General features: G+C 41.2%; 2 protein-coding genes across 14 annotated transcripts in view; both read right to left on the bottom strand.

Annotated features, from left to right (window-relative positions):
- Positions 1 to 2,022, bottom strand: part of SCUBE2 (signal peptide, CUB domain and EGF like domain containing 2) — a 42,948-nt gene extending 40,926 nt beyond the window's left edge. For 4 of the 6 annotated variants that reach the window (XM_062619812.1, XM_062619813.1, XM_062619819.1 and 1 more), the window contains exon 1: positions 741 to 1,044. In XM_062619812.1, the coding sequence (XP_062475796.1) occupies positions 741 to 1,032 (292 nt within the window). In that variant the 5' untranslated portion in view covers positions 1,033 to 1,044. Of the gene's footprint in view, positions 1 to 740; positions 1,045 to 1,066; positions 1,427 to 1,488 lie in introns of those variants that run through there. The other 2 variants (XM_062619816.1, XM_062619815.1) reach the window with 2 other exon arrangements.
- Positions 2,023 to 7,716: 5,694 nt separating this feature from the next.
- Positions 7,717 to 14,488, bottom strand: part of DENND5A (DENN domain containing 5A) — a 70,537-nt gene continuing 63,765 nt past the window's right edge. For 7 of the 8 annotated variants that reach the window (XM_062619811.1, XM_062619800.1, XM_062619804.1 and 4 more), the window contains 5 exons: positions 13,687 to 13,868; positions 12,727 to 12,809; positions 11,431 to 11,554; positions 10,262 to 10,430; positions 7,717 to 9,522 (listed from right to left, as the gene is read on the bottom strand). In XM_062619811.1, the coding sequence (XP_062475795.1) occupies positions 9,339 to 9,522; positions 10,262 to 10,430; positions 11,431 to 11,554; positions 12,727 to 12,809; positions 13,687 to 13,868 (742 nt within the window). In that variant the 3' untranslated portion in view covers positions 7,717 to 9,338. The remainder of the gene's footprint in view (positions 9,523 to 10,261; positions 10,431 to 11,430; positions 11,555 to 12,726; positions 12,810 to 13,686; positions 13,869 to 14,488) is intronic. The other variant, XM_062619806.1, reaches the window with a different exon arrangement.

The raw sequence follows: 14,488 nt of genomic DNA, 5'->3' as shown, positions 1-14,488 counted from the left end.
CCTCCAAGGCCAGGACACAGAGACATCAACCAGATCTCACGCCAGCGGCGAAGTGGCCTTTTTGCTAGTTTATTTTTACACTAATCATCTGCGGTCTGCAGTGTGCAGGAAAGAACAGCAGCAAAAAAAAAAAACCAGCATCAGCGCATACCGAAGTATGGGGAAAAGGGCTGGAAAAATAATCGGTAGGCACAGGGAAGGGGATTTCCTCTTGCAATGACAGTATCCTGAGCTGAAGAAAGACCCTGGAGAAGGGAGGCTGTGAGCAAACATCGCAGCCTTAAACTTGGCAGTAAGGACGGCCGCGGAGGAGGTTGCAGGAAGAATTACCGGCGTTATTCCTCGGCGGCCAAAGGCAGAGCGAGCCCTGGCACACGCACAGTTTACCTCCCCGCTACTCCGGCAAAGGCGACACGCTAACCGCCTGCCGTGCCCCTCGGGGTCACCGTGCTCCCGGGAACCGGCATCGGAAAGTCACCGCCGGTGCCTGCAGGGCCCTGCCGACAGCGACCTCCCTCTCCGGTAACGGTCCGCGCTCGCCCCGCCAACGGCCGCACCTCACGCGGTAACAGCCACCTCTCGCCTGCGGCTCCCCTTCCCTTCGCCAACGGCGCCCCCCTCCCGCCCGCCCGGCCCGGCTCCCTGAGGGGACAGGGGGACACCCGCCCGCCGGCAGCGCCAGGTGCCCCGCGGGGAGCCGCTGTCCAGGGCTGAGGGCGGGCCGGCGGCGGGGCACTCACCGGGCAGGGGCAGGGCGGCCGGGGCGCCCGGCGTGGGCAGCAGCAGGAGCAGCAGCGGCAGCGCCCGCGCCCCCGCCGCGCTGCGGCGGCCGCCGGACCCCATCGATGGCGCTGCGGCGGCGGCTGCGCTGCGGCTGCTGCTGCTGCTGCCGCCGGGCGGGAGGAGGCGGCGGCGGCGGAGGGAGGTGTCTGACAGCGGGCGCGGGGCGGCGGGCAGCAGCGGCGAGGGCTGGGCGGGCCTCCCCTCCCCGGGCCGGGGCGGCCGGTCCTCCCTGCCCGCCCCATCCCACATGAAAACCCTCCACCGACCGCAGCAGCGCACCCACCCTCGGCACCGGCGCTCAAACACCTGCACAGCACCCCAAACACAGATGTCCCGGGGAGCCCGGCGCTTCCCCAAGGTACATGAAATACCTCACACGCAGCCTGTTAGCGCCAGCGGCAAGTGTATTTGAACGGGGGCTCCCCTTCCTGTAGCGGCCCGGAAGACGGTCTCTTTCTACTAGACAAGCCCATGCAAAGATACCCTGTGCCGGCATCCCGTCATAACCCATATATACACACACACACATACATATGCACACACTGCACACTCCAGCCTTGCTTGCTTTTCTTCACACACACAGTATTATAGTCTTTACTAAGTGATTACCCCCCACCGCAGCACATGCATTCCCCTTCTCACACTGTACCCGCGTGAACCCGCACCACATTGATACCGGGAAGTCTATCTGCGTATCAACATCACCAGCCCCAAGCCCCATCCCACCTCCTTTCCCAGCCAGGGATTTCCCACAGATTTCCTTCCTTTGGCAGGTGAAAGCAGCCTACCCATTATTCACTGAAATTGTAAGTTGCTAAATGTTGTTTGAGCTTTCAGGGCACAAGCCAAAGCATGCAGTATTCTTTTCCACTTCTCCCTCCCATCCCCAGTTCACTGTCTTTTGTCTTTTGTTTCGTTCTGTGAGAAATACCAAGCTATTTCTAGTTGTAAGGGTGGTTTATACACATTAATAAATCTTCAGAATGAAACTTTCCCTCAGTCTTTGTCTTTGTTTCCTTAATGGTAGCTATAAATTACCACTTTCCTTTCTCACTGGAGCATCAGGCTTCATTGCGTTTGAAATGATCAAAGTTATTCTCTTTTAAAACCCAGTGAGAAACAGCCTATTGTATCTTCTAGACAGTTTCAGTCTTAGTCAAACTCATCTATAAACGCAGAAAGCTGCTCATTAAACACTCCAAGGATTCTCCAGCCCTGCACCATACCCCAGCCTCCCCTTACCAACAGAAAGTAATGAATGAATGAAGACTTTCCCAACAGTTTCCATGATCTCATGAATAAACAATCATACCTACAATTAGAATTTGCACATCCACACACCTCTCACACAGCAGTAGCAGTCACAGTGCCTCTGCAAACATCTTCCAGATGCACAGAGGAGCCATCTTCCACTGAGGCACACAACTACAAGCTACCTTACGGAAAAGCTGTTGGTATTTGAGGCATTTTCCAGTTGAGGTTCCTCAATGAACTAGATTAATATTAATTCAATTAAAATCAATCACAAGATCTGACAAAAAGCATAAAATCTACATACGAAGAGTGTAGCAGAAAAAAAAAAAAAACAGGAGGAAACACTGCAGAGCCATATATCCAAGCAACTGGAGATTTCTGAAACACCATAAAAGCAAAGCATCTTTCTTACTTCTGTAAACTCAAATATAAAGGGACACATAAATATTTGGGAATGCCTGAGTTAGATCAAAAGATCCCAACACAGCTTGGAAAACAAACAGAACAATATAAAACTTATCTTAGTTAATGAAACCATCTTATACGTAAATCTCAAAGTGCTTTGGGAAGGATCCTAGCTAGTATTTCACATGTAGCACTCATTTGTTTATGATGAAGAACTGCCATTAAAATATCTCTGTAAAGTCCAAACAGACAGAAGCTCAGATCAAACCCAGATGTCTTTCTGTAGCCTTCTCAACTATTTCTATTCAACTACAGAGTCACAGTGACAGATGACTGCACTGGGTACTACTAAGATCTTTACTGGGAGAGGGAAACTAGAAGAATTCGTAAGACTCAACTTCAGCAATAAGTATGATGAAAGAAAAACATCGCAGAGCGGTTCAACAGGAAGAGACCCACACATAGAACTGCTTGTTTGTTTTTTCCAACAATTAAAAATAATAAAAAAAAAAAAATCACAATGTCTTAGGGATGAAAATACCTTCAAATATCTGCCAAATATGGCAAGTATCTGCAAGAAGTATACGCAAGCAGGATTTTTATAATTATGCATACTGATCCTAAAACCAATAGCAAAGTTTTTGCTCATATAGATATTACATAGCACTTCAATCTTGAACTAAATTTTCTCAGTTGTGTGGACCAGAGTCCCATTCAGTTACATGTCACAGATGCTTTGCAAGGCAGCAAGGTTTGGCCAGTTCACATTTGGAAAAAGGCATGACATCAGAAAACTTGCCTGCTTTTTCCAATAGTACCAGTGTGTGTGTGCTGCCTTACAGTCTTGCAAAACATAGAACTTCTTTCCATTGACACAGTTGGATCTATTTGGACTGCCAGGAGCAAAACACTACAAACACTGCTGCTCCAAAGTAACACTTCCATACAGATATGATGCCCCACTCTCCCAAGCCCTCCACTTTAACTATCACTTGAAGTTGCCTCACACTAAGCTGCTACAGAGCAGTTGGATGTAAAAACTGCTCCAGAAATTCTACACCTGAGTAGAGTTGAATACTTTTGCCTGAAAATCTGGGATAAAAACTGCTTTATGCTTTATAATCCTTGTTAAATTTTGTTATTTAATGATAAGCAAACATTATTTGAAGACATCTAGATTGCCATTTCATTTGTACTTTAATGTTGTGAGAAGTAGTGCATCTGCTGTGCTGAGGAACAGTGCATTATATTGGCCCAAAATTTAACACAACTGAGCAAGCATAATGAGTGCTTGCGACAGAAGCTGGAAACAATTGGAGGTGAGGAGGAGAGATGCCAGAACAAAAAAGGGAAAGGGGCAAACAGCCAAGTCAGGAAACACCTTCAAATATTTAATTATTCCAAAGCTTCTTCACACACAATGTCTCAGAGCTGTAGTTTCAATTCTTACTCACCTCTGTAGGTATAATGGGCTTTGAACAATTGTCCTTTGAAATGAATCACTCGAACTTTTGCATTTATTTTTCATCTGTATCCAAGGGTTTTCCAAGCTACCAAACAGGTTATTGAGTTTTATGTAAAATAACACATTTCAGTATTCAGCGTTCAGTTTTGCAATGTAACAGTAGCTTTCCTTGGGAGCAGGACCTGCACATGGCTTAAATCTCAGAGAGGTAACCTGGGGTTCTCCTAGTCACAAGGCATCTAAAAGACCCTCTCATGTAATTTACAGTCCTTGTGTATTTTTATGCCACTGATAGAAAAAACTTTCCTCAAAACAAACATCAGATCCACCAGTGATAAACATTGTAGGATCTGCATCTTAAAATGCCACTGTCACTGAAATGAAGAACAGTTCCCATTTACTGCAGGACCAAATAGTTTGTTCTATTAACGAATCTTCAGGTTAACAGGGAAGAAAAAAAAAAATGAGAATTTTTGCCATGTGAAATAACTTTTAAACAAAGATCTGCTCAGTGCAGCTCCCTGACATTGGTATTTCTTTGTGACAACATTCCAAGTCATCACTATAACAAATGATAACATTTCTAAACACGTTTGGACCAGTCAGTCAGCTATCATTGCTTAACACTCAAACTCTCCAGCAGATGTTAATAAACACCACTTTCTATAAAACCACCTCAGACTGATATTTGGAAGTGCTATGAACTCTGCAGTTCCATGACACACTTTGCTCACCAACACCCTTATCCTTTCTGTTCCTTCCCCTTGCAGGAAGCCTGAAAGATTCAAGGCCACCTGTGATGAAGTGAATGTGTTTTTGAAGCTGGGCTTACCCAACAGCTGCATCCAGGGCCTTCCTTATGTCCATCTCCGTAATGCCCTGCAGAGGAATTAGAAGCAGCAGGTCTAATGAGCCTAGATAATTGAGATGGCCTCAATTTCCAAGAAGCAGGTTTGGCATCTTGCACAATCACAGCATGCCTGGCAGCAGGGATCAACTGCAGTCCCCCAAACCTGTCCAGGGCCCCGGCCACCAGCACCACCTCAGCATGGAGCAGGCTGCATTCACCCTCTCAGTGTCTCCCCCAGTGAGCCCGCAGGATGACGCCATCAGATCTTGCAATTTGACACAGAGTGAACAGCAGCACATATGCGTGTGTGTACTCACAGACACTTTCCAAGACCTGTAATTGTCCCTCTGCCTTCCTGTTCTCTTCACTCCCTGATTACTGAGTAGGCATCTCCTCCACTGGTAGCAGCCTGACTGACAGCAATTGCTTGTGATACTGGTGTTGGGTGTGAGGCAGGCATTTAGTTGAACATACCAGATACAAAACCATACAAACAGCCTCTCCTGAAATTAGACACTAGAACATCATACGTACCTTCAGTCAGGCAAAGAAGAAAGGATGATCAGCCAAATTATAATAAAAGGCTTTTGGAAATAGCACATTAATGCTATTTTTCATGTTAGAAGACAAATTTTATTGCAATTCAGTAAATGATCTACACCTGTAAAACTGCTTCATACACCCAATTCACATTTAACTTCCAATGGATTGAAATGTCACAGGAAAAATAAAAAAGGAAAACAGTACCTGGTTTTGTCATCATAATGCAGACTTCAACACCCACCCTTAAAAAAAAACAACTGGTCAGTCATTTCCTCACGTATAAAATATATAGTTTATAAGGTATTGATGCTTCATCTTGGTCTAACAGCCAGTCTCTAGGTATAAAATAAAGAGCTACAAAGATGTGAAGTACATGTCCAATATCTTCAAGTATTTTCAAGTATCCTATAGTATCTTGCACTACAGAGAAGAACCATTTGACAATATACAGAAATGTTAACTCTGAATAGTTTCACTGCAGAACTCTATAAACATATTCGTGAATTCAAACCACAAAAAATATAGACCATCCAGCTAGTAGGTCCCATTCAAATAATCTGAAAACCACACTTCATAATGGAAAAAGTTGTGGAATAGTCTTCAGTTCATGAATATGTCTTCAGCTACAGAATGTCAGATGTTTAAGTCTATGGCAGGTAAAGGCTTTTTCTTCTTGTATAAACTTATTGTAATAGTATTTCATTACATTTAAACCAAGTCTTTATTAATCTGCATTTTCTTTTTGTATAAAGTATTATCACATCAACTCTGGCAGCATTAACCAGAGAAGCATATAGCTCAATTTCTTCTCCTCAAACCAGGTATCAGCCTGTGGCTAATTTAGCACTACATATTTACTACATTATGAACTACATCTTTTTAATCATTATATTTCTCTCTACAGAATGTATGTGTGCTGTTAAAAATATATATATAAATTTTCCCATTAACTGTTACCAAAAAAAACTCCAAGCAACAAAATAGCAAAACCACATAAACCTGCATCTACCAGACCTGCCCCCTTCTTTTAGAAAAGCAAATGGGGGAAAAAAGTTACAATTGCTTTATTCTATACCTCATTACTGAAAAAAAAAACAAAAACCCACAAGGTAAGTTTTAAAAAGGGGGATGGGTTTTACAAAGTTCTAGTTAAAGAGTAAAGATGTTGTCTGTACCATTTGTTCTTAACAATTATCCATCCATAGAGGGATGAGATGTTGGATCCTAACGTTATTCTCTGGGACTGATGCTAGCTACATCAATGAAAGAAGTAGGTCAGTTTGTGGTAAACACTGAAAAGTGGTAGGGATTATGGCTACTACTACAGACTGAACTGTTCTTAGATACGCCAACATACCTCCTCCCAGAACCCTAGCACGGGCTACCATGCAGCTATATTTAATATCTCAGTCTTCCTGGCAGTCCCTGCATCCAACAAAACCAACATTTTTCCTGCTGCATTTCAGAACTTTCTACTGGTCCTTCAGTGGTGAAAATCCTCACAGACTTGGAAGTCCATAGCAAAAAGTGCTTTGAATCCTAACAGGATTAAGCATAGACCTCCTATGAGAGAAGGAGGAAGGGTCTATTGTAAAGCGGTCTTTTCTGTGAAAATAAAGTAACTGAGGAGCTAGGAAGATGACCTCTGCATCATCCTTTTGCATCTAGCTAGCAAAGAGGGTGCCGTCACTGATGAACAGCTTCATCCTCATGTGCTAGCCAAAGAACCCACCACTTGGGAACCAGCAAACCACACACTGTGTCCATCCCAGATACCGCTAACTGTCATAATGAAGCCAAGAAGAACCACACCAAAGCAAGTCATTAAACCAATGGTATCACACCACACTAGGTGAACATGTGCAAAAAAAAGAAGAAAACAAAATAAAACCAAACCAACACCTTAATTCAGGAATTCAGGGTTAACTACCTTGTGCAAGAGAAAATTAATCCATACTTAATACCACGGTGGATTTGGTTTTAACAGGATCAACTAATCTGTTAAGGTCAAAATTAATCCAGTCCTCCTTTCTTACTTAGACATATTCCCTCTGAAATATGCAGGCCTACTAAAGTTGTTTTAAATACAGCTGGAAGCACTGTAATTTTTAATACATAAACAAGCAATCTGGGGCTGGCATATAAAGATTATCCCAACATATTAAGTCAAATACATGAAATTCTTAGAATAAAGGACATCTGCTTTATTTTTGCCCTTCCAAAGCTGGCAAATCCCCCAAAACCCAATCCCCCAAAACCCAAACCAACACACACAAAATACTTCTGTGAAATACTGCTGTAAGCCCCGGACTGTGGAAGAATTCATGCCCACCCGGCACAAGGAGTGACTCAGACATTGCCTTTGTATCTTCCCAGTGCTACTTTGACATCAAAAAAGGAATCTTGCTCTGGTAAGTAGTGACAAAGGAACTTCTTAGTTTAATAATGAAATAAATAAGACAAAAGTAAAAATAGCCAAAAATTTAATACATGTTCTATACTTATAAATTATGGAAATAAAACTATCACAAGATGTGACTAAGATGTAGGTAAAGAAAAGGTGCTACAACATTGTATGAGCTAAAACACTTGGATTCTGCTTCTCAAAACAGAGACAATACTGAGATAAGTTTATACAGTGGAGACCTCTTAAATGTATAGCCCTGAATTTCTGTACAGTAATTTGCGATGCTGATAAATCAGCCTGTTCTTAGGTCATATATTCATTTCAAAGAGATTTATATCAGAGGATCCAAATGAACAGACATGCCTTTAGGCATTTGCCAAGTTCCAGATCTCCAATAAATTAAGCTTTCAGAATGTTTGTGTTTTATTGTAGAAGTGGACTAAAGCTTTCTCTGCTAAAAACAGAAGCATCCCAAATGACGCAGACTATGATAACAGGACCCAAGACATATTCATTGAAAAGAAAAAGAAAAAACCTTAACACTCACTGTCTTTTCAGAAAAATTAAGATATTATATGTGTTAGTAAAGTATACCATTACTATTTCAAGGGGGAATAAACATGTTTATTTAATCATCTGGCATTTGGGGAACTTATGTCCATCTTTATTAACAGTTAAGAGAATTACCAGCAGCAACTATATACCAAACTTCAAAAGGCTGGTTCAAGTGAAACATTTTTGTATATGAACGATTATTCCAGGTTTTTCATTTAAGTGGGCTGCACTGTAAATCCAGAATTGCAACATAATACAGCTAGTTGTATCATAGAAGTTGTTTGGGTTTTTTAAAGACAAACTTACAAAACACAATGATAGATTAAATAAATAAAAAACATCAGTTAAAAAACACACTTAATTTCATCTGTGCAATTACGTACCAATATGAAAAATATTACTTTGATCTCTGCACCTTTCATGGTTCAGTCTCCTGGATTTCACTAAAAATAATACTGACAACAAAAATAAATGAAAAAAAAAATGATCTGTTGACAAATCAGTGCTTTGGAGCTATTAAAAAAAGCACACATCAGATTTGTAGTTCCCTTGCAGCAGAACATGACCCAATACGTTAAAAATCAAACATTGGTAATAATGTTAATATATAAAATACTAGTTTAAAAACTATAGAATGACCTTTTCAGCAGAAATGGAGTGTATACATTGGAATCTATGACATACAGCATATCTGAAGGCAAGTTCACAGAATGCTGAAAGGCTCACTGCACATTTTCTATGGCAAGGAAATACTGCAGCTTTAAAATAAGCTGCACAATACTCATCTCTATCTCTTTCACATGAAAGTGTGTAAAAAGCAAATCAGCAAATAAACTCTAAAATAGATTTATACCAAAATCCTCTTTTTTACATTGAGTTTACAGCTTCTATCCATGTGCCTGTACTGTTTTGGGAGTTTCCTTCAAGAAAAGTCAAAGTCGCATTTTAGGGCCATGAACAAGTCCACAATACAACGTACTGGCAAGACAGAACTTTTGCATACTAACAAGATTCACTCCTTTTTGCTTTTTTGTTTGTTTGTTTTTAAAGGTAGTTTGTTCCTGTGGGACAAGAGGTCAAATATCAATTCCTTTGACAAGAGATGCCTCCAGCGTAATGTTAAACTCCTGCAAGGTCTGCAGCACTCGAATCAAAGAATTCACAAGAGTGTGATCCTTTATCAGTGCTATGTCTTCGTACATCTGTGCTGTAATCGGGCAGTCTGCAAGCAGGGCGATCCAGTGATGCAAAAGGTGGTCTCTGACAAAGTGGCAATTTGCAATTTGGAAACAAAAATAAAGCCAAGTTAATTTCATGTTTTCACTGAAGTGATTCTTATTCTTTGCCTTCTAAACAGACCTGCTACCTTCTCTGCATATTTTTATAAGACAGGGAAGGGGAAATACTGTTTGTGGAACTAGTTTAAACAGAAAGCATCTGCGACAGACATGTTTCTAGACTTTCCACCCCTCACATCAAAAGGTGCTTCCCAGGAGGCCTGGAAGTCCCAAGCAGGCCCAAAGTCACTAGCCTGCTCCACTGCCTTTGTGCGAAGAGGCTTCTAGATGGTCCCAGCTTCCCTTCTACCCACCTCCTACAATGAGCAGTAGGTGGAACGTGGGGAGTTCACCCAGCCATTAACAAGAGAGGCCTCACTGATGGATGGTTTTCTGTGTCTACCTTCTGACCTTGCTAGCTGTAAATGAAAGGGAGGTAAGACTATTCACACCAGCCTACTACCTTCCTCTCTTGATTCAGCTGCTCAGCTCTTTGGGATACTCAGTTTTATATGCCCGATTACCCACACTTCACATGCCCAACGGGTCAGGATATGGTTCACTTGATTCCTCCATAGTTACACCAAAGAACTGTGTAAGTAATAGCCAACTGCACAACCAGCATTGTGTGGCTTCATTTTACTAATATGCAACATCCTTTTAATTTTAGCAAAGTATCAATAATAAAAACAACAATAATAATAGAGAAGGTTTTTTTATACCTGGCTCCAAGACACACCAGCATCTGAAACTTGCCATCCTTCCCAATGTTTCTAGGGGTGTTGTTGATAGCAGTGATAAAGCGACAGAAATTCCTGGCCCTTGTCTGCCAGTTCTCTTCTGGAACCATCTCATTTTGCTCAAGGGTCTCATAGTATGTTTGTGCTTTTTCTTAAAAGAATGGTGGGAGATACTGAAGTTTTATCAGTGTATACAGCAGACCTAAAATAACTGAAATATGATTCTACTGTGCTTGGAATAAAATAATCAGGCACTATGACCTTGAAATTTAGATGATTAAATTTAATACCACCTCATTTTCCCTGTAAGCATGCTTAGAAATCCATATGAGCTATCTGATAGCTCATATTGGACCACTGGCAAATCAGCATGAGTGTCTGTATCATGGAGGGCACAGTTAGAGTTCAAAGGCCTAGATTCAAAGCCCATCCATGAATTTCCTGAATTATTACGTTTAGCCACTGTTTCCTTCCATATGATCCAGTTATGTGTTCTCCATGTGTAAAACTGAGATTCTACTTCCTTCCCTCTGAACAGTGCTAAAGAGGTTCTCCTATCTACTGAGTTTTGAGATGCTAAAGTAAAATGATGATATAAGGAGAAGAGTGATGTCAAAGTACCTACTCAAAACACAGAAACACTATTAGGAAATTCCTTTCCTAAAAGGCATTTGTATACTCAGTTGATTTACTCAGCTCTATGTCAAAGGATCTAGACCACTGTGTGAAAAATGTATGTTTATAACCCTTTATTACAACATTCATTAAGTACCAAGAGCACTAGATATACCTGTTGTGCATTATAAGGCAACTCAACTTCTTAGCAGTTGATTTATTGCTTCCACTGTGCTCAATTAATAACAAGGTTATCATATGTCCATTCACCACCTTATTTAAATAATTCTTCCTCACTAAGTTTGTTTTACACTATTACTACTAGAAGGATAAAGACTACTTACTGTATTAAGTACAGCATCAACTTTGGCAGATGGATACTCTTTCTCTCAAAAGTACAAGAGAGTAAGAGCTCTTATGGCAATTCAGCTGCAGAGATGCAGCTAAGTATGTTTTCACCAACTGAGAATAAGGAACAAGGATAGATATATTTTAAAGACACAAACAGGCTCTGGTATGTCTTTTCTCCCACTTACCTAAAAAGTCCCAAATAAAGACATTTTTGAAGAGTCTTGGTGATTTAAATCCATGTTGAAACACTTGCTCAAGAGCTGAAACAAGTCCACTTTCTCCACACAGCAACAACGTCAGACTGCCTCTCTGTCAAGCACACACATGAAGCACACACACTTATTATCTCAGTTTGGAAGTCTGGGACATAAAAGTGTCTCATGCATCTATTACTGAAGCCAGTTTTTAAACAAACAGATGCCCAAAGTTACAGTCTACTGTCAAAAAGTGGCCCCAGAGAGGATGGCCCAGCTCTCACAAGTCCTGAGCTTTCAAAAATGTGGTGACCTCTCTAAGGAGGCTGAAGAAAGCAGTCTCAGGGTGTCATCATCATCATCATCATCATCATCAAATGAAGCCATGAAAAGGTCAAGATAAAGATCAGGTTTTGAGCAGGTTTTACCTATAATAATGATCACTGCACAGAAAATTAAGGAACCGTTTTCCTCTTCAGTAATAAAGATCCCAAGTCTATTGCAGCAGGTGCCTCAGAGTGTTTGCTTATCAACAAAAACAACATTTCATGAAATTTTTAAACCTCAGAGGAAAAAAGTCCTTAGAACATGATGGTAAATTGTATTTTGCAAACCCAGTGCATGACACTTCAGAGTATCGTGTAAATATGATTATCAACCACAATTACACTGTATGTGAATTTGCCATGCAACACTGAACTTCAAGCAGATTGGTGCAGAAGGAATGGGAGGACATACTTTTAATAAAATTAATGACTTTCAAGAGATATCCATACAGGAGCCAGCACTGCTCTGACCACTCTGGCTCAGAAGGGCTGGATTGTGATGGTTTACCAGAGGCATGCTGCTTAAGCTTGTTTCAGGAAATAACCACAGTTTCTGTTATGATGATTACATGTATAATGTAGAAGTGTACCTGAGTCTTTGAGAGCACTTCTGTTTCATTTGCTGGGCAGGGTCTGTGTGTGGGATAGGTGTTTGGGTGTGCATCTTGTTTGTTCATTTTAAAGTGCCCTATGGGTTTTCATGTTTTAAGTAGCACAGATAATGCAAAACAGGCATAAAAAACCCTACTCGTTACTCGATGCAGATGTAAAATCTCAGTTAACCTGGAACAAACTGAACAGGAGGCCACACTGTTGACAGTGGTATGGGTAGAATCCTTGGCAGAATTAACTTATAACACTATTTCCAATACCAGAATGTTAACACTGAAATTAACAGAATGTTACAGTTACTAATAAGAGTCAAGACAGGAGTGCCACTACACAAGCAGCTCCTCCTTACCTCCTTCTCTGGCTTGTGGAAATGCTTAACAATACCATTTACAGCTTCACCAATAGCTTCTTGTATCTGACCAGTATTTAACTCTGCAAAATACAAAAATATATTCAGTCACCACTCTGTAACAACTTTACAAATGCGTACCTCTTCACAAGGAGTGAGGCATACAATAGAAAAAAAAGAAGAGGAGCATGAACCAGCAAAACTTATGCTGTTAGTGAAAAGGTGCTGGACTATGGGTAATAGAAATCTACTTTTACTTTTACTTACTGTGGAGGAGATAGAAATTGAGATGGTTTGGGTTTATACCAAAACTAACACTGTGGTGTTTCAACACAACAACAGGTGGAAAGGGTTTTTACATATTAAATGAAATTTCAGACCAGGGCCCAAAGCTAAGAAAAAGAGCTGTGCTTTGATTAGGACCACAAAACTTGGATGTCCTAGAAATAATTCCTGTGATAGCTTCACTGTAAACCCAACCATGCTTGGGAAAAAATTAACCACCTGTTCCTAATTTATCATGAAGAAGACAGCCCAGAACAACAATCTCAATAGAAAACTGAAGTCCATTAACAGAAACCACTAGCAAGCTTTTTGTCCATGAAGGACGGGTAAAGACAGGACAGCAAATTTCTACTTTCCTCCATAGCATTCATTCCACAGATGAAAGACAAGAATACAAAAAACACCACCAGGGCTGCTAAGCACTGAACCAGAAGTCCAGAGACTTCTTCCTTCCATCCTTGGGGACTTTCAGAACTTGATTAGATAGAACAGCTTGCTCAGGATTGTAATTCAGAAATTAGCTGGACTTTGAGCAGGGGTTTGGGCTAAGTGAGTTTCCCAGGTTCTCTCCAAGCTACAGTTCTAAAATACAAGGAAACTATAGTTCTGTTTGCAAACATCTCTCCTCAGGTAATGATGCAGACAGTACAAGACAAGACAACCTCCACCACTCACTTGGCTTATTGTTTGGTGATATAGTAACAAATCTTCTGATCATGCTTGGTGACTGCTGCAAAGGAGGGGTTCGGCACTGCCGCTCATCAACCTCAGTGTGGGAAGTCAGCAGCTCTCCCACCAGGATCCTTTCTAAGCTGCCATCATCCATTCCTTTTCCAAGCCATCTTCCACAGGGAAACCTAAAAACATAAAGGAGATACGTGTATCAAGTCCTTCATCCCAGATTCAATCCCATGCCAAAAACTTTCAACTGCAGCTGCATAAACCCCAAATTCTGCTAGTATAGTTATTAGAAATACACCATTCATCTAGCAACAAAAACTTGGATTTGGCTTTTGCCAACAGAGGTGTAAAAAATAAACCAGTTTTTCAGTTTCAAGTTTGTCCTAAACGTTGCACTGAATTATTTGCAAAGCAAAGAGTGGCAGATTTTGTCTTGTCCTGTATGTAGTATATGATTTGAGGGCTGCAGAGGAAAAAGAGGTAGAAGGGGAAGACCGGCTACACACTATAAAAGGGTGGTGAAACACTCCTATGCTTTCATCGATTACATAGCAGGCCAGCCACAAAACAAAAAAAAAAACCCAAACATGTACTGAAGGGCCGAAACACCTGTACATCTGTTGAAACTGGGATATTAAATTAGACACAGAAAACACACATGCTCACTTGCTTATCATCACCTTCTACAAATCTATGTTGATGTCAGTTTAATTAGATTAATCAGAAAACTGAATAGTATCCAAAACTAGAATCTTGCTTCTTCATTTAATTACAAACAAGCTGACATGGAAAACTG

Source organism: Pezoporus occidentalis, unplaced genomic scaffold, assembly GCF_034315485.1.
Source record: "Pezoporus occidentalis ecotype Australia unplaced genomic scaffold, CSIRO_AGI_Poc_V1 ctg214, whole genome shotgun sequence".
NCBI lineage: Eukaryota > Metazoa > Chordata > Aves > Psittaciformes > Psittacidae > Pezoporus > Pezoporus occidentalis.
The sequence above is the reverse complement of the archived record's forward strand: the minus strand, read 5'-3'. Positions and strand labels throughout refer to the sequence as shown.